The 22,743-nt window shown below is 38.5% G+C and overlaps 1 protein-coding gene across 1 annotated transcript; it reads left to right on the top strand.

Annotated features, from left to right (window-relative positions):
- Positions 1-52: 52 nt before the first annotated feature.
- Positions 53-22,441, top strand: vash2 (vasohibin 2). The gene is made up of 7 exons (XM_057352692.1): positions 53-1,260; positions 4,876-4,964; positions 5,591-5,647; positions 6,977-7,051; positions 11,469-11,850; positions 13,691-13,815; positions 20,033-22,441. The coding sequence occupies exons 1-7, from the start codon at positions 946-948 to the stop codon at positions 20,100-20,102; spliced, it is 1,113 nt and encodes a 370-aa protein (XP_057208675.1). The 5' UTR covers positions 53-945; the 3' UTR covers positions 20,103-22,441.
- The last annotated feature ends 302 nt before the right edge of the window (positions 22,442-22,743 follow it).

The raw sequence follows: 22,743 nt of genomic DNA, 5'->3' as shown, positions 1-22,743 counted from the left end.
AAAGTTTTTAAAAGCTTAGAACAGCAGGAAAAAACTATTGCCTTTCTTTAGACCCCAACAGAGGACATTCATTCTAATCTTTACCAAGTATTTTATGTTTAATATTGTACAAATTTATTGTGAAGTGTTACTATTTTTTATAATGTTTTTAATGAAACCGTCGTCTGAGTAACGTTTTTAAACCTTACATATTTAACGGGAAACAAAAGTGGATACAAAACTAATGTCCCCGCCCATTTCCGCAATTTAAAGCCATCCTCGACCAATCGGTTGCCTTAACATGGGAATTCATCCCGCCTCGCTTTGTCGCATCATCCAATGAGAAGCTGTCGGAACGTGATTGGCTGTCGTTTACGGCGATGGAATAACACTATCAAAAGCGTTACAGTAACCATTTGTTGAGACCGTCAGGGGATGCGTTTACACGCCTACATAAATAAGTGTCATATTCAAAGTCATAAATAGTATACAATCCAATTTTGAAGTATACTACTTTTGGATTATTCCGCCTGTTATGCATTCTTTTCATCCAGAGGAGTCGGGCGCCCTCACAGTGGGTTTGGTGCGAAAGGATGAAGTAGTTTCGGTGGCAGACCATTAACTGGACTATCACACAGCAGCAGTTTCACCTTGGACATCTGGAGCTGGTCGGCACCTACGGCACTATGCGGTCTAGTACACCCGGTACTGGACACACCGGGCACAGCCGTGTCTGCTTGCTGTGAATACGTTTTCCAATCTGAACTGAATCGTTCAACCAAATTCTCCACCAGAAATGGTCGTTTCTCCGAATCTTTTTCAAAACCACCAGAATTTTCACAGCTAGACCGGGCGGTTTCGGTACATTAATATGCAAGCATGCGGCGCAACATGTCGTTTGCACGGCGACCATAACTGATTTGGGGAACAGCACGGGAAACTCCCCTCTCTAAAGACTTCGGAACAATGACCGGACCGAGCGCTACAAGCAGCGGCTCCACGGCCAAGATCAGCAGACACGGTCGGTCCAAAAGCACCAGTACCTACTGTCACACTACCCGTCCGGCCGCCGAATCATCCCTGTCCACTGCCGCAAACAACACCGGTAGATCGTCCGGCGAGGAAGAGGAGAAAGATGGAGGGGTTCCGTTTTACGTGAACAGGACGGGCTTTCCAATAGACGCTGTCACCTGGGAGAGAATGTGGTCTCACGTCGCCAAAGTTCACCCTGATGGACAGGAGATGGTCGAAAGGATACGAAATGCAGCACACCTCCCTAAAGTAAGTTTAAATACCAAGACAGCAGTTTTGGGTCAACTGATTTATATTTGTGCAGATGACACTGTGTTATTTGTTCTAACATGGTTTAATTGGACATTTACTATGGGAATACTTTTTGTTTGTTTTTGAGTTACAGCGGTATTTATGGTAACCATTAAGTACCATGGCTGTGCCACAGTATTTGTTTGTAAAGTAAGTTTTACACAGAAATATTGATAACTGAACCTCCTCTTAGGAATATTATCCATGCTTCTATTATAGTAAGTGTAGTAACCATTTTTAAATGATTGATTACCAGAATTAAACCCTGCTACCATAGTAAAACCATAATTCTATATACCTTATAGTTGGTCAATTTTTTTGCTGGTCAAGCATTTGAGTCACTTAAGAATTGTATTCAATACATTCAATAAATAAAGGACATCACGCAACTGCAAGCTATGTGACCCAAATTCCAATGAGTGGAAGTGTATGACATGTGAACCGATCTACTCATCCCTCTGGCTTCCAACAGTGTGCCACATTGTCCCTTGGTATAATTTCATTACAAACCAGGCAAATGAGAGATCCGATCCAACCAATGACAGCTATGTAGATGCATGCCTATGTTCATTTATTTAGATTATGTGCTCTTACATCTATAGATAGACAAATGTGATTACTTGAGACAATGTGACATTGCATATGAGAATTTAACCTCAAAGCATAAACCAGTAAGGCCTGACTGACCCTTGATAGAGTTTCATTATAAATTGGAATCCGGGATAAAGTGACTCTTAATTACAGACTAAGTAATCCCTAGTCCTGGGTCAAACCGTATGTGTATAGACGACGTGTATTGTTTTATTTAACACAGTTGTTCATTCCTACACAGTCTGACACAGTGCTGATGAATGCAAAAACACATGCGTCTTATTGGTCAAAAAAAGTGTTTTTCAGCTCCCCAGATGTTATAGTGATTTATATAAGGCATTTCTCACCAGCAGGTGTTGAACAGGTGCGTACAGTGAATCATGCGATCAGACAGATTAGGAGTCGCTCGGACAACTGCAGCATGAGCCAGACGCTCCTGTTAAATCCTGATGGACAGAGAGTGACAGTCGTGCTGTTGAACATACAAACGCCTTTATTGACGAAGATTCACATTCTCTGGTTGTGGTAACCTTGGATGTGAGGACACTGCGGTTCTTATGCAAACAAATGACATACCGGAGTGTTTAGCAGAATCCGTGTTAGTGTAGTAAACAATATTTAAAAAAAACGTGAATTTTATACTTCATACAAATTTAAAACTGCTTTGTTGTGTTTTTTGTCTAATATAGAGTCTTGGAGTTGAGTTTGATGTAATCCATTGTCTAGATTTACTGGAGATAATCCCTGTCAATCCAGTTGTTTTGACTAGTGTTTCGAATTTTACGGTAACCAAACTAAGTACATAAAAAATGGTTATGAAATTGTTTTGATGCATCACATGGTTAAAATAACTACCAAACTAGCAAATAATGGAGCACTAACTACCTAAAAGATGGAAAACATACCAACCAAAAAGTCAAAATCTATAGATAGGCAAATGTTTTGGGTGGGTTGTAGTGTCAGCTATAGTTAGTCTCGAGTTTCGGTACAGTCCCACGAGTGGGCAGAGGTCAACTAACAGTACTGTGATGGTGGAGGGTGTCCTATTTTTGTTGACCTCCTTTCAGGGAGGGACAGACCCAGTTCAGACTTAAGCCAACGGAGTAGAGAAGAGTAAATGAACACTCCTTCAGAGAATTCAGACTGTCAAAATCAATATTTTAAGTGACGTATGTATTCAGACATCTCTGCTTTGTCCTTCTGAAGCCTCGTATCTCCATATTTTGTGATTTTTTTGTTGTTGTTGCCATAAATCATTATTATTAATCACCGTTTATGTTTTTCACTGGGTTTTGCAAATATCTAACCAATAAAAAGTATTAAAAAGTGCAGCGGCGATATTCAAGTTCTCAAAATGTGCTTTGTGTTAAGCGAATTTAAAGGGATTGTTCACCCAGAAATGAAAATTCTTTCATCAGTTACTCACCCTCATGTCATTCCAAAACTGTATGACTTACTTCGGCAGAACACAAAAGAAGATATTTAGAAGAATGTCGGTAACCAAACAACAGTGGCCCCCATTGACTTCCATTGTATGGACACAAAACCACTAAGACATATCTCAAAATATCTCAACATTTCTCAACAAGAGTCATATACAAGTTTAGAATGACATGAGGGTGAATAAAGGATGACAGAATTTTAATTTTGGGGTAAACTATCCCTTTAAAGCCTATCAGTAACCAGTTCTGTAATAAGATCATTTAGAACTGATGGGTCACCATCCAAACATAAGGGTGTATGTCTGTTCCAAAAACAAACTGTAACAATGTTTCTTGTTAATAAAAAATACATATGCTACAATGTTCAATAGCACTACTTTCACAAGGTTTTTAGGTTCCAGTGACGTTTGTAGCACCTCAGGATGCCAAACACCTTTTGTGAGAAGCTGAAGTGTGTATCTTCTTAAAAAAGCTGCTCAGAGTTATTTTGCTCAGAACAGCAGCATTGATATTCTGCCATCATAGCGTTGCTGCAGAACTAAGTACATTGTACTGTGTGTTTCATTTCTTTATCCGGTTGTTAAAGGTTTCAAAAGTCAATATGAGACTTCTCTCCTTTTAGAAACTACTCATTCCTCTGCACTGAGAGGAGAGAGATAAGGAAGAAACAGGAGATGATTCTAATTCTCATTTCCTCATCTGTCTACAGTAGAGATGGGGCTCTTATCATAGAGCTTAATAAAAATAAGACCTTGCCTGCATGTGAAAAGCTTTGGTACTATATGTATTTAATGTGTCATTAGCAGCTTCTGTGCTTCTTGTGAATGGAAGCTTGTGTGCAAGAAGACATTTGTTTATTGTTCTTTTCTCCTCACGGGTCATTTACAGTTACGGAGATCGTATGTGATCGACATTGTCGATGTGCAAATGCTCAGTAAGTTATTGTTTCTACAGAATCAGATGATAAAGACCTTTCATTCCTTTTAGACATCAGATTAAATCGGACTGATGTGTTTTTAGGTTTTGTTGTTGTGAAACTCATGGTGATTTCTATTAGAAAGGAGAAGTTGACTTGTGACTGTCTTGGTTTGAACCTGGTCTTCTTATTAAACACAGTTCACCCCTAAAAATAAAAAAACTGTCAAACGACTCTTTCTTCTGGGGAATACAAAATATATTTTGAGAAAAGTCTGGTTTTGTGTGTTATTTGGCTACCAAAGTTATTCAAAATATCTTCTTTGTGTTCTGCAAATGAAAGTAAGTCATACAGGTTTGGAACGATATGAAGGTGAGTAAATGATAAACAAACTATCCCTTTAAGGGGTTTAGTTGGACTTAAAGGATTGTTTACTCAAAGTATTCTCACTAAATATTTGTCTTTCTGGGTCTGGGCCTTTGAAAGATTCATCCAATGCTACCTTAAGATTTGGCCAAAATGATCTTTCTAGGCAATATACATACCTTTTGAATGGACTCATTCCTGTGACACTTTAAATGTTCTCTGCTGTTATTTCGGTAACACTGTCTTTGTTTATTTCAGCCCCCCGTGCCATCGGTTCCAAACTTTAAGCCATCCATGTCTGTGCCTGACTGGCTGCACGCCGTCCAGAACTACATGAGAAACCTGCAGTATCCTTAACCCTGTGCAACCCATTTGCATTTAAGACCCTGAGACAAACATACTCTAGAATCCAGATTGTTCAGAATGCATTATAGATTCATGAGTACTTATTTAGAATGTCAGTGATGTTCTTCCACTTTGTATAATTTATTCTGTCTACTTGAGTCACTCAAACACCATTCAGTTGAAGTGTCAGTCACTTTAATTTAGAGTGATATTACGGACAGGTCTGAATACTTTAGGTACTCAGATATGCAATGTGTCTTTCATCTGAGTTATGTTGTACTTTAAAGGTAGACAGATGAAGGATTTTGTGTGTAGATATAGATTTCTGTGTAACTTATACTGTAAGTTAGATAACGTCATAACATCTTGTCTAACACAATGTCTACAGTATGGCTTCAGCAGTCATTCAGCTGCTGAGGATATTTACGTTCATCACTGTGTGTGAGTAATATTTCAGTGCGAAGGGAATCTGTGAGAGGAAATGAGGATGAAGGTTTTAGCAGGATCTTGTTAGCAGCTGTGCGCTTAGACACGCATGAATCATAATGGAAAAAAAACAGGAAAAAGGCGCTTCCCAAATGAGGCGAACAAACTTAACGTCCTCACATTGTTCCTTAACTGCTGACAGATACAACCACACTGGAACCCAGTTCTTTGAGATAAAGAAAGCTAGACCTCTGAGCGGGTGAGTGCCGACATCATCCTGACATTTTTATCGTCCTGTCTGAATACCCCCTTTTTCCTGTTATTCTTGTACTTGTCTACTAATTTTACACTATTGAAAACATAGTTTTGTTGTTTTCTGCAGTTTTTGCAAGCATAGTGTAATATGCTGACATGTCCTCTCACAAAAAACAACAACTAAATGTAACACTTAACACTGATCATAACCTTGCAATAATTTATTTTACACATTTCTTGATAATTCCAAGTAAAGTGAAGTTTTACGGTTGTGATTTTTAAAGGGGCTGCACTGCTCTTAAACGTGCATATAGACCACTTCAAAAGATGTAAATGTAAAAAAAAAACGTACATATATAATTGAATCTTAAATATATTCGTTTAACATTTTGATTCGTTGGTTGTATTTAGTTCAAACTTTTGTTCACAGTTAAAAAAATAGAAACAGGTCGTTCTTTTGAACCAGCATTGTTTACGTCTTTCGAAGCGTCTTTAGACAGTTTCAAAGCAACAACATAAACAAACGTTACTGTGCACTTTTGTGACTCGAATCGACACACCAGCAAAGAATGGAGTCCCTGCAGATTATAACAAGCAAAAGAAATAAGTAAATTACATTAGCTAGCAAGTTAAAAGTATGTCTAGCCAGTATTGTTTTGGGATACCAGAAGAACCGTTACTTGGCTAAACTTAAATACGACATAGTTATACGACCCATACAATAAATTTCAACAAATTGTATATTTAATACAATCACTATACAATAAAATATTAATCTAAATGAATATACATATAATTCAAATATAAATAGTTATATTATTAGCCACTAGCCGATTAACTAACACAGACCGGAAGTTAACTTTGGGCCAGGCGCGTGCGTCTGATAAAACCGTCTATATAAATTAGGAGGTTATTCATGTAGTTAGAATTATTGGTGTTTACAAAAGCATCATGTAACATATCTTACGCAAAGAATATGTATTTATATTAATTGTCAATATATTAAATCATTTAATATATATTTAAAAATATGTAAAATAATACATTTGTAATAATACAAGTGCTTATGTTTTTCAATATAATTATATTTAATATTTTTCAATATAATTATTTTAATATTTTTCAATATACTTTAAATGTAATATTAACAATGTAGTATTTTATATTGTTTATAATATAGGTTGATAGTATATTTATATTTATATTAGGTTTGCAGTTAAATAGCAGTTTTAGTTTGGTTGTTTTCCCATAAGTGTATCTAAACATGTAGGTTCATTTCAGTTTGAAATAAGTAAGTGCCTTACTTGATCTAATCTTTTTCCCTGTCCGTCAGGTTGATGGAGACCGCCAGAGAGATGATACGAGAATCACTTCCCATTAAATGCCTTGAAGCAGTTATCCTTGGAATGTATCCTTGCACCTGGTTTCACACCGGTGAAATCCCTCGATGCTGCATCACTGTTACGACAGCTCAGGGATTTTAACAAAATCCTCAAGCCTACGTATTAACTTTGGTGTAATTTTGCACCACTGTTTGTGAGTGATGCCTCAAATCCTGCAGCTTGCTGAGATGTCGGATTTTCTAAACACTCTTACTGTAAGATTTTTTTGTTTGGTTGGAGGAAGGGACTTCCGCTTTAGAGACCAGAATGTAGAGACTTGAGGGTTAGCTGTTTAAACTTGATCCGGTATGACATAACCTAGCAGCCATGTAGAAGCATACAAACATAAACCACTTCCTTCAGAATAAACCATCAAGTAAAGTTACTTTTCTTGGGAAAACTCCATTTCACTTTCTTACTTACATAATTATTCCTAAAAGCTCATTTGCACTCAAATTGAGATGGAGAGAGCTCCATAAGTAGCATTGATCTATCAAAAGCGATGTGCTTCACATCACTCATTTCCTTATGATCCCCCACCCTTTTAACTCAGCCCGAGGCACTTTTATTCAGCTGTTGCTAGGAAACTAGGAGTCAAAGTAGATTCTCCTTCTTAAGACAGATGCAGTGCATGCGGTACAGGCAGCTGTGCCATTTAGTGCCGCCAGGAGGTTGAGTTCCTTCAAAAACCATTAGTGTCAGTTTTCAGACCCGGGTCATGGGTTTACACAAGGTTGATGTCATCATCCGGGTCCGAGCAGAAGCCGAACGCACAAAGACGCACTGTTGGTTCAGACTTCTTCGGCAGATATGCTTTTTAGAGATCTGCACACACTGCACTTTCAGAATGCTACGTTTTTTCGTATGGGCAGCAACCATAGCAATGCACACATCATGGATCCCAACTTATTTGCACTGCTATTCTCATTTTCGTTATGTTAAAGCTGTTTTGTACAAAATGGGATGGTGTGATATTACTAGTATTAGCATTTCCTCCAACTGAAAAGGCCACGCTGTGGCGTATCAATCTTCTGTTGGTCACACCCCTGTTGAAAAAAACAGCATGTGCTGGTTAGGTAGGTTTTGAAGCATGGTAGCTGGTCATTTGGTGGTTTAAGATGGTGCTGAGCTGGTTTAGGACCGGCTTAAAGTGATACTTTACACCCAAAAATGAAAAGTCTGTCATCATTTACTCACCTTCGAGTTGTTCCAAATGTGAATAAATTTCATTGTTCTGATGAACACAGAGAAAGATATTTGGAAGAATGCTTGTAACCAAACAGATCAACACCCATTGACTCCCATAGTAGGAAAAAATTACTTTATCTTTTTTTTGTTCTGTTGAATGTAGGACAGCAAACAGTTCTGGGGCACTTTTAACTACCATTGTTGGTAGTCAATGGGAGTCAATGGGTGTTGAGATCTGTTTGGTTATAAACATTCTTCCAAATATTTTTCTCTGTTCATCAGAACAAAGAAATGTATACACATTTGGAACAACTCGAAGGTGAGTAAACGATGACAGAATTTTCATTTTTAGGTGAAGTATCCCTTTAAACCAGCACATGACTATCTTAAACCAGGTTTAGGGGTGGGGCTTCCTTACGTTTTTAATAATCGTACGTTTTGTGTGATTCCCATTATACGAATTCATATGAAATCACCACCCTGTAAAATTGTTACATTTTCCCATGAGATCGGGTTGGGTTAGTTGGTCGATCTTTACCAACGGTGTAAATTTATAGCGGGAATACATTGTAGTATATACTGGATATACTAAAAGGAAAAAGGAAATGTCTTACGAAGCTATAAACACATTTAAATTGTGTCCGGAGTTAAAGAGACAATAATCCGATTAAAAAATGTTTGTCCATCATGGATTACTTGGCAAAAGCATTAATTAATTAATTAATTATTTAATTATTTATTCATTTATTTATTAGATATTATTTATTATAATGATCTTGCTTGGTCTATAAACACCATGCACTGTGCTGTGTTTTACCTTTCTGTGTTTTTCTTATTTGCTCCTGTAAAGCTGCTTTGGAACAATGCACATTGTGAAAAGCGCTATATAAATAAAATTGAATTGAATTGAATTGAATTGAAAAGCAGATGAATATAAGATCGGTGAAAGCTTTAGCTATTATAATCCTGTAAATACATTGGCTTCTGTGGGCAGGCCATAAATTTATTTGGATCATATCAGTTAATTCGGGAAATATGTGACACGGACGGGGAGTATTTGGTCCTGTACATAACATCATTTTTGTTCACTTTGCATTGCATAACATGTATTGTATAGTTATGTAATGCTTTGCAAACTCCTAAAAGACAAAACTTGCCAGCTGTCTGCATATGTAAAAGTGATAATTCCACACCATGTGCTCGGAGCCTATATCAGAAGTAATCCCAACACTTTACAGATTAGAATGTTGAAATTCACAGCACCTCTGCTGAGCGGATCACGTGATCTTGTGGATGGGTAATGTGAACCTGTGGTGTCTTCTTTTTATAACACTGGAGGGGGTTTTGTGGGTGTGTGTATTTGTGTGTATACAGAGGCGGTTACGCAAAGAAACCTCAGCACAGAGTCAGAGAAACGAAAGGTGGAAAACGTCAGAAATGCTAATAAGATCAAGATTGACATTAACCAATAATAATTAATCATTTTCTTGGACACCCTATACAATATTTCGCACTGTATTTTCTGTTTCCGTTAGATGTCACATTACTGATCTGTATGGGGTCTGTGATGGGTCATTAATAAACAGAAAAGCTTGTGTTAGGAATATCAGAAGATTGTGTAGATGGGTGTGCTGGTGATTGTCTTTGAAAGGCAGATGGTTAGGCAGCGAGGCCGTTCCAGGACCTTACGTCGCATTGTTTGGCGCACAGGCTTAACAGATCTGTTGCCTGTGCCTTTGGCTGAATTGGCAGCTTATGCTTGACACAAAGTGAAACTGCACACTGTTTACTAACAAGTATGACACTTATGATTCATGAAAGAGAAAGTACAAAGCATTTCATCATGGTGTCGGCACAGCGTGCTTGGATTTAAAAAAAAATGTTCAAAATCTTTCCATTTATTAAAGTTTTCCCTAAATCACTCCCTTTACTGCTGTAATTCATGTGTATGAGATCAGAGCACAAGTTGTTCGTAGGCTTTTTCTCCAGGTTGCAGATGAGGTCTGGTGTGAACCCTGGGAATGCTCTCACAGGCTGGCGACTGCTCATCATGTGTGGCCATGCCGCAGTGAACACTGATCGCTCTTACATAACACTACAGAAGAGATGACGTAGACACAGGGAGAAGCCCAGAGGGGATCGGCAGTCTAGCCGATTACCTGCTGACCAATTCGATCTTGACAAAAATCACATTATTTCCATATTTCACTTATGAGTTGTAAGCATTGACAGTATTCAAAACTGGATTTTTACGTTTGCTAAAAGTTGTTGCCATGATTCTGTGGGTGGTTGCCAGGGTGGTGCCACGTAGTCATGTCATACTCGGAGTGATTTATAGTGTTGTTTTGTGGTTGCTAGGGTGTTCTGGGTGGTTGCTAGGCTATTGTCAGGTGGAAGCTTAAAGTCTTTCTTCATTTATTCACACTCATGTCATTCTAAACCTGTATGACTTTCATCTGCACAACACAAAAGATATTTTCAAGAATGTTGGTAACCAAACAGCATTGACCCTTATCGATTCCATTGTATGAAGACAAAACCACTGAGACGTTTCTCAAAATATCTTTTGTTTTACAGAAGTAAGAGTCATATATAGGTTTTGACCAAACATGAGGGTAAAGAAATGATGACAGAATTTGTATTTATGGGTGAACTGTCCCGTTAAGTCAAATGTTGATAGTTATAGCCCTTCAGTCTGTACTGTTGTTTTAAAAACTTTATTGTCTGTCAGGTGAAAATATGTTTGATTACTTATATAAATTGTTGGACTCCTCAGCAAAGTTTTTGATTTGTTGAATGGTTCATGTCTGTATCACAAATAGTGTGGGATGGGTTACACACTGAAGATTTAGGTAAGGTAGTTTGTAATTCACTGCACGAATCCCATCAGTCTCTTGTTGACACAGCAAGTCGGAAGCTGATTGATTTTCAGAAAGTGAACTAAAGTTATTAAAAGTTCAAAGACAAATCAGTTCGGAAAAATCAATAACACACAGGCAGTTAAGAAACTTTGGGGATGCTTGGTATTTTTCCTGAGACACATTGGTAAGTCTCTGAATTTTAATACACTGTTAAAAATCAATTGACTATTTCATTATAACCTCATTCTCAAGGAGCTGCTAATCCGGTTCTTGAAAGTGATGTATTCAAGAATTTCTGCCAAGAATTTCAATCAACTCAAGACCAATGAATTAATTGTATCATTTAATGACATAAAATCATCTGTTAGGAAGACACTTGACTCCTTCTCACTAGCTACCTAACCAACGGTCTGACCTCCGTGGAGCGTTTCCCCATCAGCTTTAAGACGCAGTTCTCTGGGCATCACTTCCATCACGTGGTGTTGGGCGTTTACTGCAACGGCCGCTACGGTACCCTGGGGATGAGTCGCCGTGCCGACCTCATGGACCGATCCCTGAGCTTCCGCACGCTCAGCGAGTTGGTGTTCGACTTTGAGGACTCGTACCGGCGTTACCAGCACACCATGAAGAAAGTGAAGATCGGCCTGTACGTGCCCCACAATCCACATGTTTTCCAGCCTATCGAGTGGAACTACCTGGTGATCAACGCTAGTAAGCAGGTCCGTGAAGACATGCGGAAAGAGCTGGAGAAGCACGGACGGGATATGAGGATGAAGGTGAGGTCACAGCTGATCGGTGATCAGATTATAGTTTCTGGGAAACTAAATTTGGGGAAATGTGCATTGCAGATTTTGGTTGAAAAAAGGATCAATCTCATAAGAATTTTAAGCATTTCAGGTCCTATTTTCTACCCTATTTGTGAAAAATGCCAGGTGACCAGATTATGGAAACTGTGAGAGCTAAATAAGGTCAGATGTCCTTTGGGAGGCAGAGCCACATTACAGATGCCTTTATGCATCTCTATATTATTTATTTTTTAACCCTCAGTCCATCTTTGTCTTTGGACATCCATGAACAGTTGGAACAACAGACCAGTTAGGGATCAGCCGGTTTGACTGTAACATGGGACACGTTTATCATGTAGAGTAGACAGTATAAAGTATGTCAGACTTCTGGGGAAGATGACCGCTGTCAGCTGTGACACAGTTTCCATCCACCACATTGGTAGAGAGTGGAAATTCTGCTCTAGATATCCGTAAGGAATTCAAGCTTTTTTTCTGGATGATGAGGAATTTTGGATTTCCTCTGTTTTGTCTGTTCTTAGCTAGATGAACATTTCAAAGCACGTGAAAGGAATGAAGGGAGGAATTTTGCAAAGATTTGTATTTTCTTTTAAATCAGCATAAAGCAAATGAGAACATTATAATGGCACGTTACTCCTCATTGCCTTTGCTGTTTATTTGGGGAGAACAATATCAAGCGATTGAGAGTTTCGGAAATCTGTTGACTAGTGGCATAATGGAGTTAATGAGCATCATCAAGTTAATGAACAGAATGTGGAGACTTCATCTGTACCGCAGTAACTAATGAGAAAAAACACTGAGAGTGATTCAGCGTTTACTCCCCGTAGTGTGCAAGTGCTCAAGCTTTACGCCTTTAGTAAAACGATTATAGTCGTTTTATTTTTCAGAACTGGCTTCCTGCCGGGCTGGTGATGGGCAATCTTCATTATCTGTTCCTCCGTTTCAGATTTCATTGTTTGTCTTTTAGCATCTGCAGTACGATTTTACGTTTTCTTTTTCTGATAGCCTTAAATTTGAGACTTTTTCAAACTGAAGATAAAAGTTCTGTATGCGGTGGGGTTCAAAAGTCTGAGACTACTAGTAAAAATTCACGCTTTATTACTGCACATTCAGTTAGTGACATAGAAAGAGTGCATAATCTGTAACATTTCTTCTTCATCATAACATTTTAATTGGATTAATTCCCCAAAACTTTGCTTATTTTGAGGTTTATTTTTCCACTTTTGGACTTGTGGTATATTATCTCTATTAGCTTGTTAGAAAATACAGTCAGGGGAAAAATTAAGAAACCATTTCACAGACCATTTTCAGTTTTTCTGAATTTACTGTTTATAGGTATACTGTATGTGTTTAGGTAAAATGATTATTTTAGTTTTATTCTGTGGACTACTAACAATATTTCTCCCAAATTTAAAATAAAAATATTGTTTCTATTTGCATTTATTTGCAGAAAATCAAAACCGGAGAAACCGGTGAAAATAACTGCAAAGAAAAGAAGTTTATATTCAGTTTTGAGGCAAAATAATAGTCATATTTGTACATGCATTTAGGAAAAATTTAATTGTGATTTTTATCTCAGTTTTCATGTGTCTTGTCATGCTGTCAGTCTTTCACATTTCTGTTGGGTGACTTAATGTCACTCGTGAGGTTTGATTTTGTTGAAATTCAACAGACACTGGACTGGAATGGCCACAACACATCTAGAAATGCTGATTAAATGAAAATCTGGAATGGTCTCTTAATTTTTTCTGCAGCTGTATATACTGTGTAAATGTTATGTAACGTGTAAATGTTTATGTGGGTTTCATTGCAGATCCTCAAGTCGTCCAGCGCTCAGTCTCCCATCAAAGAGCGAAGCCGAGGCAAATCTTTATCACCACGGCGGCGACCGGGCACCAGTCCCCAAAGACGGCAGCACGTCCACAGAAGAGACAAATCGTAAGTAATGGATACTGACTGAAATCCATTAAAGAGAAATACGCAGTGCAATACATCGTCTTTGTGGCTCTTGGTAGAATAGTACCTGTCAAAAAAATAAGTTTTAATATATATGCCATCTTAAGCTGTTCTTGTACAGTAAACTTGTAGCATAACTTGTATCAAGAGGCTGTAATTACTTGAGATCCGTCACCACCAGTTAAAGGAACAGTTCACCCAAAAATGAAAATTCTGTCTTCATTTATTCACCCTCAAGTTGTTCCAAATCTGTATACATTCCTTTGTTCTGATGAACACAGAGTAAGATATTTGGAAGAATGCTTGTAACCAAACAGTTCTTGGCCACCATTGACTACCATAGTAGGGAAAATTGTTTTATAAATTTCTTTGTTCTGTTGAACACAAAAACATGATGTTTTGAAGAATGTAGGAAAGCAAACAATTCTGGGGCACTTTTGACTAACATTGTCGTTTTTCCTACTATGTTGGTCAATGGCGTCCATGAACTGTTTGGTTGCAAGCATTCTTCCAAATATCTTTCTCTGTGTTCATCCGAACCAGAGCATGTGAGCGGAGCGGAGCGGGAAGCAAGCGGGGAGCGGAGCGTGCAAAATATAGTCGGAGCGGGTTTTTATCCAAAGTCCGGAGCGATCGATCTGTCTCGCTCCGGTTCCGCTCCGATACCGTTCACACCACGAGTCTAGGGCATGCACAAATCCACCCAGAATTCACATGTGCCTTCAACAATTAACAAAACTGTCAGCCCACACTTCAAAAATCGTTCGTTGTGAAGGAGAGATGTCTGGTGTAAACACAAGCATAGCAGTGGCGATCCGTAACTCCTCTTCAGGGGAAGCAGTAATGCGAAGCTCGGCAAAACATGTATTTATTTATTTTGAAATCCAGCTTCCCCTGAAGAGGAGGCACCGATCGCAGCTGAAGCATAGACTAGAATGACCGCGATCAGTTCCGGTAGCCGCGTCGGAGCCGTAACGTGCCGCAGATGCATGCGGTGTAAACGAGGGGTAAGGCTTCGGTTGAAAACGGCAGGTGTTAGGCATGCAGAGGAATTTTAAATTTTAGCGAGCATGGAGCGATTTCACCGGAGCGGGATGAAATTGTAGGTGAGCGGGGAGAGGAATTGAGCAGAGCGGTCTGGTGCGACTTTGAGCGGGGGGAGCGAACACCCACGTGAGCGGGGAGCGGAAATTCTCACCGCTCAGCTCCACTCACATGCTCTGATCCAAAGAAATTTATACAGATTAACAATTTGAGGGTGAGTAAATGATGACAGAATTTTTATTTTTAGGTGAACTGCCCCTTTATTCCTAATTTTCAAGTGATTATGCTTATGAAATATAATTAGACAGCTTTTATTAAAAAAAGTCTTTGAAAGGTACTTAACATTGACAGAGATTAATTCGCTGGAGGTCACCAAGTCTCTGTTACTGTTAGATAGCAGCCATTCCTATTCGGCTATATTATGTCTGTCTATCTATGGTTACCATGACTTTTCCGAGTAGGATGTGTTCCTGGAAACATGTCCTTACTTAAACTGTACCCATACCCCTATCTTACCTCTCAAATCAGAGAACCCGAACCCGGTTCTAAACCTCACATTGACCCTAAACCATAACCTGCAATCTGATTGGTCGATAGAAATGTTGTTCCGGACCAAGAATAATATTGATCCAGGAACCATATCCTTCTTGGTGAAATCATGTTTGCAGTCTGTCTATATCAAAGACTGTATAAAACATGGACGTGGTGTCCGTGACGTCACCCGTAGGTTTGTGAAGAGAAATTTTGAAGCCTAGAGTGTCCGGAGCCGGCCGTCGCCATCTTGGCAGCGTGTCAGGCGGGACGTGGGTGGAGCTGAGGTGCCTGGTTTGTGAAAACACCTGTTACTCAAGTGGCCACGACCTTAATTATGAAGAATTTTAAGGCTTAGTATAATTTAAACGGATGAGTAAAAAATCACCCCTTTCACAGTTGTCATGAAGGGCAAAATTAGCTATATAGACCAAAATAATTTTTTGTACCAGGCTGTAAACATGTTTTTTGTTGCTATAAAGTTGGCCATTTTAACATGGGGCTCAATGAGATTCTGCTCTGTTTTGGAGCCAGTCTCTAGCTGCTTGATCTATATGTAAAGAAAACATCTACACTAGGTAGTCAGCTTCACCTAGTGGTAGTTGTTCGATGACTAGTTGACCATTGTGTTCTATGATCCTCAATCATGGGGCAGATTACATAAACTTTGCATTGTCGCGTCGCATTACCAACTCTTACTGAAGGACTTTTATCACTGCAGATCGCTGTCAGATTGTGAGCTCCTTCACATTTTTGGAACTCTTTGTCCTTTTGCAGCTGTCACTGGACATTACATATATTATCCACTCATGTGTCGAGTTCACACCGAGGTCTTAACCCACTGCATTCTCCTCAGAGCTGTGCTGGTGACGCTGAAAAGCTGCACACGGTTGCCCTCGTCTCCGGTTACTCATGCATAACCCGCTTGACTTCAGAGTTTCTATAGCAGCACGACACAAGTATTGGTGAATACGCTCTGTAATTGTGCTGAGAGGAGCACAACGCCTCTTTCGACCTTGACGATCATTTTACAAGCGAGACGTTGGCTTGCTTTTGTTTGTGGCGTTGAGGAAATAAGACTCCTTTCCTTTTAGCGGTGCCCATGGGAATATAGGCAATGCTCTGTCTCTGGTTATATTAAGATTGCACAGGAAGCACAACCGTTGCATCTTTTCACTACTAATATATACATATAAATGGGTATGCATTAAATAAGAGTACACATTTTGCTATTAATAAGTGACAAAAGCACACACAAAAGGACCCCCAAGCTGTGGAAATAGACCTGTGGGTTAGAGCCGCTTAGTTATGGAGACTGCTGTTTCAAACACTTTGGGTTAATGTGACACTGCTTCGCTCTCAGTACAAGCTGCCCTCAGGCATTACATGCGTTGGCATTCACTCTAATAGGATGTGAGCTGGGTGGAACAGCTGGGGTGAGCGAGGCCGTCACAGATATATCACACTAAACCAAGACGAACCAATGTGCATCCACTAATCCTTTCAGCCAGATAATAAGCCATGCTGAGTTTTGTCATCAGAATTCAGCATCTGATGATGTTACAAAAAAGTACTAGTGGAATTAGTTGAGCATAGTTAGCATATTTATACAGTAGTTATAATTATTAAAGGTGCTATGTGTAATTCTTTGGAGGATCCATTGACAGAAATGTAATATAATATAACTATGTGTTCAGAGGTGTATAAAGACCTCACATAATGAAGCGTTACGTTTTTGTTATCTTAGAATGAGCGATTTCTATCTACATAGACCGCGGGTCCCCTTACATGGAATTCGCCATGTTGTTTCTACAGTAGCCCTAAATGGACAAACTGCTCTACAGAGCGTGTTTCATAAATACATTATCTCCTTCGGGATAGAAGCAAAAATGTAACGACATCTTTGTCCTGTGTCAGCCACCGTAGTGGACTTTAATAAGTTAGTATTTTGTTGCCACCACTGTGGTGGCACAGTTCACCCCAAAATGTCAAAATCTTTCATCATTTACTCGTTTCTTTCTTTTGCATAACACAAACGATGATATTTTGAAGAATGTTGGTAACCGCACAACGGCAGCATCCGTTCACTTCTATAGACACAAAACCCATTTTTGGGTGAACTATCACTTTAAGTCTTTGGCCTTAAGCAATGTAATGAAGTTATGTTAGCGAATACTGAATACAATTAAATGTGAATAGTTTTTATTCAACTAGATGATTTGATTATTCATACATTCTACTGTAAACTGTCATTTATATTGATATAATAGGTCGTATTAAGTCTGATGTGCTGTAGTTATAGTCTGCGTGTTTAACTTCAGTTTCGTTTAATTGCAAGTTTTATTGTAGCCCTGCGCTTGATGTCTTACAAAAAACCCTCACAACTTTGTTTTGTGTCCTACAGTTCTGTAATTTATTAGTCAATCTAATGCGCCAGCAGAGAAGCTCAGCTGCACAGGGAATGAAATTACACCAAAGTTTAGACTATAAATCTCTGGACCTCCTGCATCACGATTAGAGCTATTTTTTGCTATGTTCCACAGCACCCCTCCCTTCCTTTCACATACTCTTGAGATGTTAATTGTTGAACTCCACACATACACGAGTTTGCCAGGCAGCTGGTGAATCACCCCCCCCATTTAACGTCAGTACCACCCGCAATTACACACACTCACACTGCACAGAGCACATATCTCTTGCTATGAGTTTGTGTTGATTTATTTGTACTTTTTTCTTTTAACTGGCTCTGTATTGTGAATATGAATTTGTCATGTAAGCGAACATTTTTAAGAAATTGCTCTTCAATCCCCCACCGTTTTTAAGATGATAATTATAAGGATGTGTCATCGAGATAAACGCCCTGAAGTTCTAAACTATATACACTCCTTAAGCGTACAGTTTACCAAAACGTCGAAATATTTACTCATCCTCATGTCTTTTCAAACCTACCAGCTGTTGTTTTAAAGAATCTTCATGGTGCGTTTTGAAGGTAGCCTGTGTGTTTTTTAAGAGTTTGACAGACATCTCGAAACTTTGTTTATTGAAAGTTCTTGCCATGCATAGCTTAAGTTTTACTTTTTTTAGAAACAACACCACGTGGGTTTGACAGATTTAATATTGATTGAACTGTAAATCTGAGATTTCAGTTTTTGGCTGGTTGGTTATAGTACTTTGTAAACAAGCCTCTCAAATACCATTGGATCAGAGCCAGGGTGCATCATCACTACTATGCTTTTGATGTAGGATGGGTTGTTCTCACGAGGATGCATGTTCATATCCAACATTCAATAAAGACATACAGTTCACTAAACAAATATGAAAACAAAAATGCCGTTTGATCCAGACTGTCTTCATCAGTGCTGTTCCATGAACAGGGCTCTACTGGGAACAGAAATTTACTTCTGCTACAAGAGAGCTGCCGTTGCCCTTTTCCAGAGTCCAGTCTCTGTCAAAGTGCATTATCTGAAGTCTGGGCTATTTCTATACTGGATGTTTGTCTACAATCTCATCCCCACCTCCTCTGTCTCCAGCTTTCAGTGTTCCTCAGCTGCCTTCATTGTGAAGTGTGAACTGTTAAATGGATAGTTCACTCAAAAATTAAAAAAATCCGTCAATTTATTCACCCTCATGTCATTCAAAACTTGTATACGACTCTTTCTTCTGTGGAAAAAAGAAGATATTTTGAAAAATGTTTTGTGTCCATACAATGTAAGTCATTGTTGTTTGGTTACTAACATTCTTAAAAAACATCTTTTGTGTTCTGCAGAAGAAAGAAAGTCCTACAGGTTTGGAATGACATGAGGATGAGTAAAAGATGAATAAAGTTTCATTTTTAAGTAAACTATCCCTTTAATAGTGTTCCTGAAGATTGTTCGTATCCAGGTTCTCTCTTGTTTTTTTTTCAATCTAATCATGCATTAGGCCTTATGAATAAATCATTTGACTTTGCAAGTCATCACATGGAATTCAATGCAATTTACACAAAATAGTTTTATGTATGATTCACACAGAAATTGTGTCTAATGTATTTTATATAAAGTTTATAGAGGTCTAAAGAAAGGTTTCTGGTGCTTTAACACAGTTATTCTCAGTTCTTGTGAAAGAATTGTAGAAGGCATAGCTGGAGCAGATATAGCCTGTTTCGACATCGATGTACGATTGATCTCCTGACGTTCAAGCCCATGGCTCAAATAACCAACATCAGTCAGAAGATCACGGAGGACTATTGATTTTTTCCACTGGAGAAACAGAATGAACGTAAATGATGACACTGATTTGAGAGAGGGAGGGAGAGAGAGAGAGAACTTGGTGGAGAACCTTTGAAGCCATCAACAGTCAAGGCAATAGAGCAGGTCTGTGATGGACTGCTTTGTTCTTGAGCGGCTGTCTGTGTGTTCTTAGGGTCGAAGCTGGAAATTAAATCCAAGACGTGAGAAAAAAGTTTTAGTTCGTAATCCATCATTCTATTCTACAGAGGTGGAGGCAATCCGTCCAATCACCTTTTCTTTTTCTTTGGTCACTTTGGCACCCATGATTCTCCTCGTTTTTTAAACCATGAACCTGCATGTGGAGCTTTTTTGTCATTATGTAATATTGCAATCTCTTAATCTCTGTTTATTTGCAGGCCAGCAGCACTGGACAGAAAGCCAGCAGAGCTCAGCACCTTCGGTGATGGATATCAGATCCGAATCTGAGCCACCAGCCGTCCTCTCCATCACCTCCTTCAGACCAACCCCACAGATGATGTTTTTAACTGAACTGTATTTTAAACATCAGAACAAATTTTTAGATGAAGAATAAGAAATGACATTTACCAGCCATGAAAATATTTCTCTTTGCAAAGGTGGAAGGTTAAAAGTAACCAAAATGACTTTTCACAGTAACTGTTTTAAACGTTAATACCCCAATCATTGTTAAACATTTAGACAAAAGGCGACATGAACTGATATCACGATATACAACAACACTCAAGCAAATATTGTGTTAGAAACGTCACTAGCGGTGAGAACGTGTTGTGTTTGGCGCAGATGTAGACCTCGGTGCCTCGTGTTTTGGTAAAGTAGATGTTTCGGAGGTTGTCTGGCCCTTTTGGAAAGGACAGATGCTTTTTCGCCAGAGGCGTAAGGACACAAGGGACCTGAACATCAGAAAGCTACACTTTGCCCACAGGACTGAACCCTGTCTGCTTTATTCTGTACAAAAACACCTGACACTCCAGTAATATGAATGATTTATTGACTAAGGTTCAAGTCTGTCGTACAATAAAAGGCTTTGTGCTGTTCTTCCATCCTCTATAAAAACATCCGTTAAAGACAAAAAGTTACACTTTAAGGATTTTTTATTTTGTTATATTTCTTTTTTGTTTTTAACTGGTTGGTTAGCCAGTGCAGTGTTTTGTGGTTTCGTTACTTTGTATTTTCTTTGAGAGGTGTGGTTGATAAGCCATTATATGACGTGTCAGTTGCAAATATTCTTTAAAGTACCACACATCGTAGATATATATACCGTACATAGATGCCTCTTTCTATTTGTGCCATCTGGGGAAGTTGACTGTGCATCTGTAACTGTATTGTAGATACACATAAACATTATAATTGCGAACACGTTACAAGTACTGTAAAATTAAGATAATACATATAAACACAATCACATTCTCACCTGAGACATGTTTGTGATTTTTACAACCAGAAAAAACATCGCACAGTTTGACAGTAGCTGAAATGTTGACTGTTCCAATATGGCGGATCTCTGGAGAGATCGAATGTGGCATCTATGTATACATATCTATGCTACCCATTGTGTCATTTCTTGTTTTATCTTTACATTCATGTAAAACCTTTGGTTGCCCTTCTCACATGCAACAATCAATACTCATTTTCGTATGAAGAATGTGGCGACACGAGAGCATCCACTGGCATATCTTGCCCATTTTTATACACCTCATACAGTATCTATTAATCCACAGCATACCACCTCGTATGTGAATAAGCTATGCACGTGGAACAGGTCTTTGGATCTGTTCATCTTGACGGTACACCTGTCTTTGACATTGTAGCAGTTATATTTATATCTATTCTTTGTAGGTGTCTCAAGCAGTTCCTCTGAACGTTTCTCTCTGAACAGGTGCTGTTGACTGAATTATCATATTATAGCTCATTCTGCCTTGTAATTGGTACCAGCTTTATATCAAAAGCTTTGAACCACACAAGTGCCAGACTATCATATAGGTTAAACTCACCCGTAAGACTGAAGGTTTGACATGAAGTTTATGACGGTTTTATGCCTGTCGTACCATTGATCAGCCACTTTATGGGAAAGAAGTGCTCTGTCGCTTTATTTGGCACCTGACGAATTGTTACAGATTTTTAGCGTTTATAACTTGATGTTTGGTAACTGAGCAAATGTTTGTGAAATTGTGAGTGCGGAACTTTTTATTGCAAAAAATAGTTTTGGAAAATGAAAATGCAATGATCTCCCCTTAAAGGTGCTAAGACGAGACACGTCTTTAAAGAATTAAATAACATTATTTGATGTTTTTGTGATTGAAGAGCACATTAAACTGATATTGTAGCACACTGATGACTCATTTACCTTTATTCAAGACAATAAAGAATTAATATTCATAAGAGTAGAGATGCTTTTGTGGAATTTTGTTTTTATGTCGTAATGCAGGCTTGACGTGTCTGAAAATACAATCAATGTTGATGAATTGTACAAATAATTTATTAATCAAAAGTTGACCGTAAATGTATTTTTAAGAGATGAATGTTGATCATCAGTTTTGCGTTTGGACTGTTTGTATATATCAATGTAGTTTAAATAAGGACTTGAATTTGGATTAAGGACTATGAATTTGGATTGACCCTCAATTGTTATTTTCCTAAGCCTTACCGCTGCCTGTACCAGGTCTTATTCGGTCATAAATGTGTTTCTGAATCACCTGTATTTCCCAATGATGAAATACTTCTGTAATCTCTTTATTTTCCTCTGTAGCATGTTTTAATAAAAATCTGCTTTTGTATAGATCTGTGATATTTGTGCTCAGACAGTGAAAATCTGTGTGACTCTCCTCTGAATATTCATTGGTACAGTAGAGCCAGTTCTCTCTTTAACAAACACCAGGTCTTGCTTTTGAAAACCAGGTGTGATGTAACACCACGCAAGCATGCACAGCAATATTAAGGAACGTATCCTGAATAAAGCCTTTTCATTAGCATGGAAGAAATGTGGCAGTCTTAATCTGCTTACAAAAGCAGCGTCACATATGGATATCCCAGCAAATTTACAATAAATAAATCTCCTGAGCTAAAATGACTTACCATTATCTAATGCTTG

Source organism: Triplophysa rosa, linkage group LG15 (genome assembly GCF_024868665.1).
Source record: "Triplophysa rosa linkage group LG15, Trosa_1v2, whole genome shotgun sequence".
Taxonomy (NCBI): domain Eukaryota; kingdom Metazoa; phylum Chordata; class Actinopteri; order Cypriniformes; family Nemacheilidae; genus Triplophysa; species Triplophysa rosa.
The sequence above is the reverse complement of the archived record's forward strand: the minus strand, read 5'-3'. Positions and strand labels throughout refer to the sequence as shown.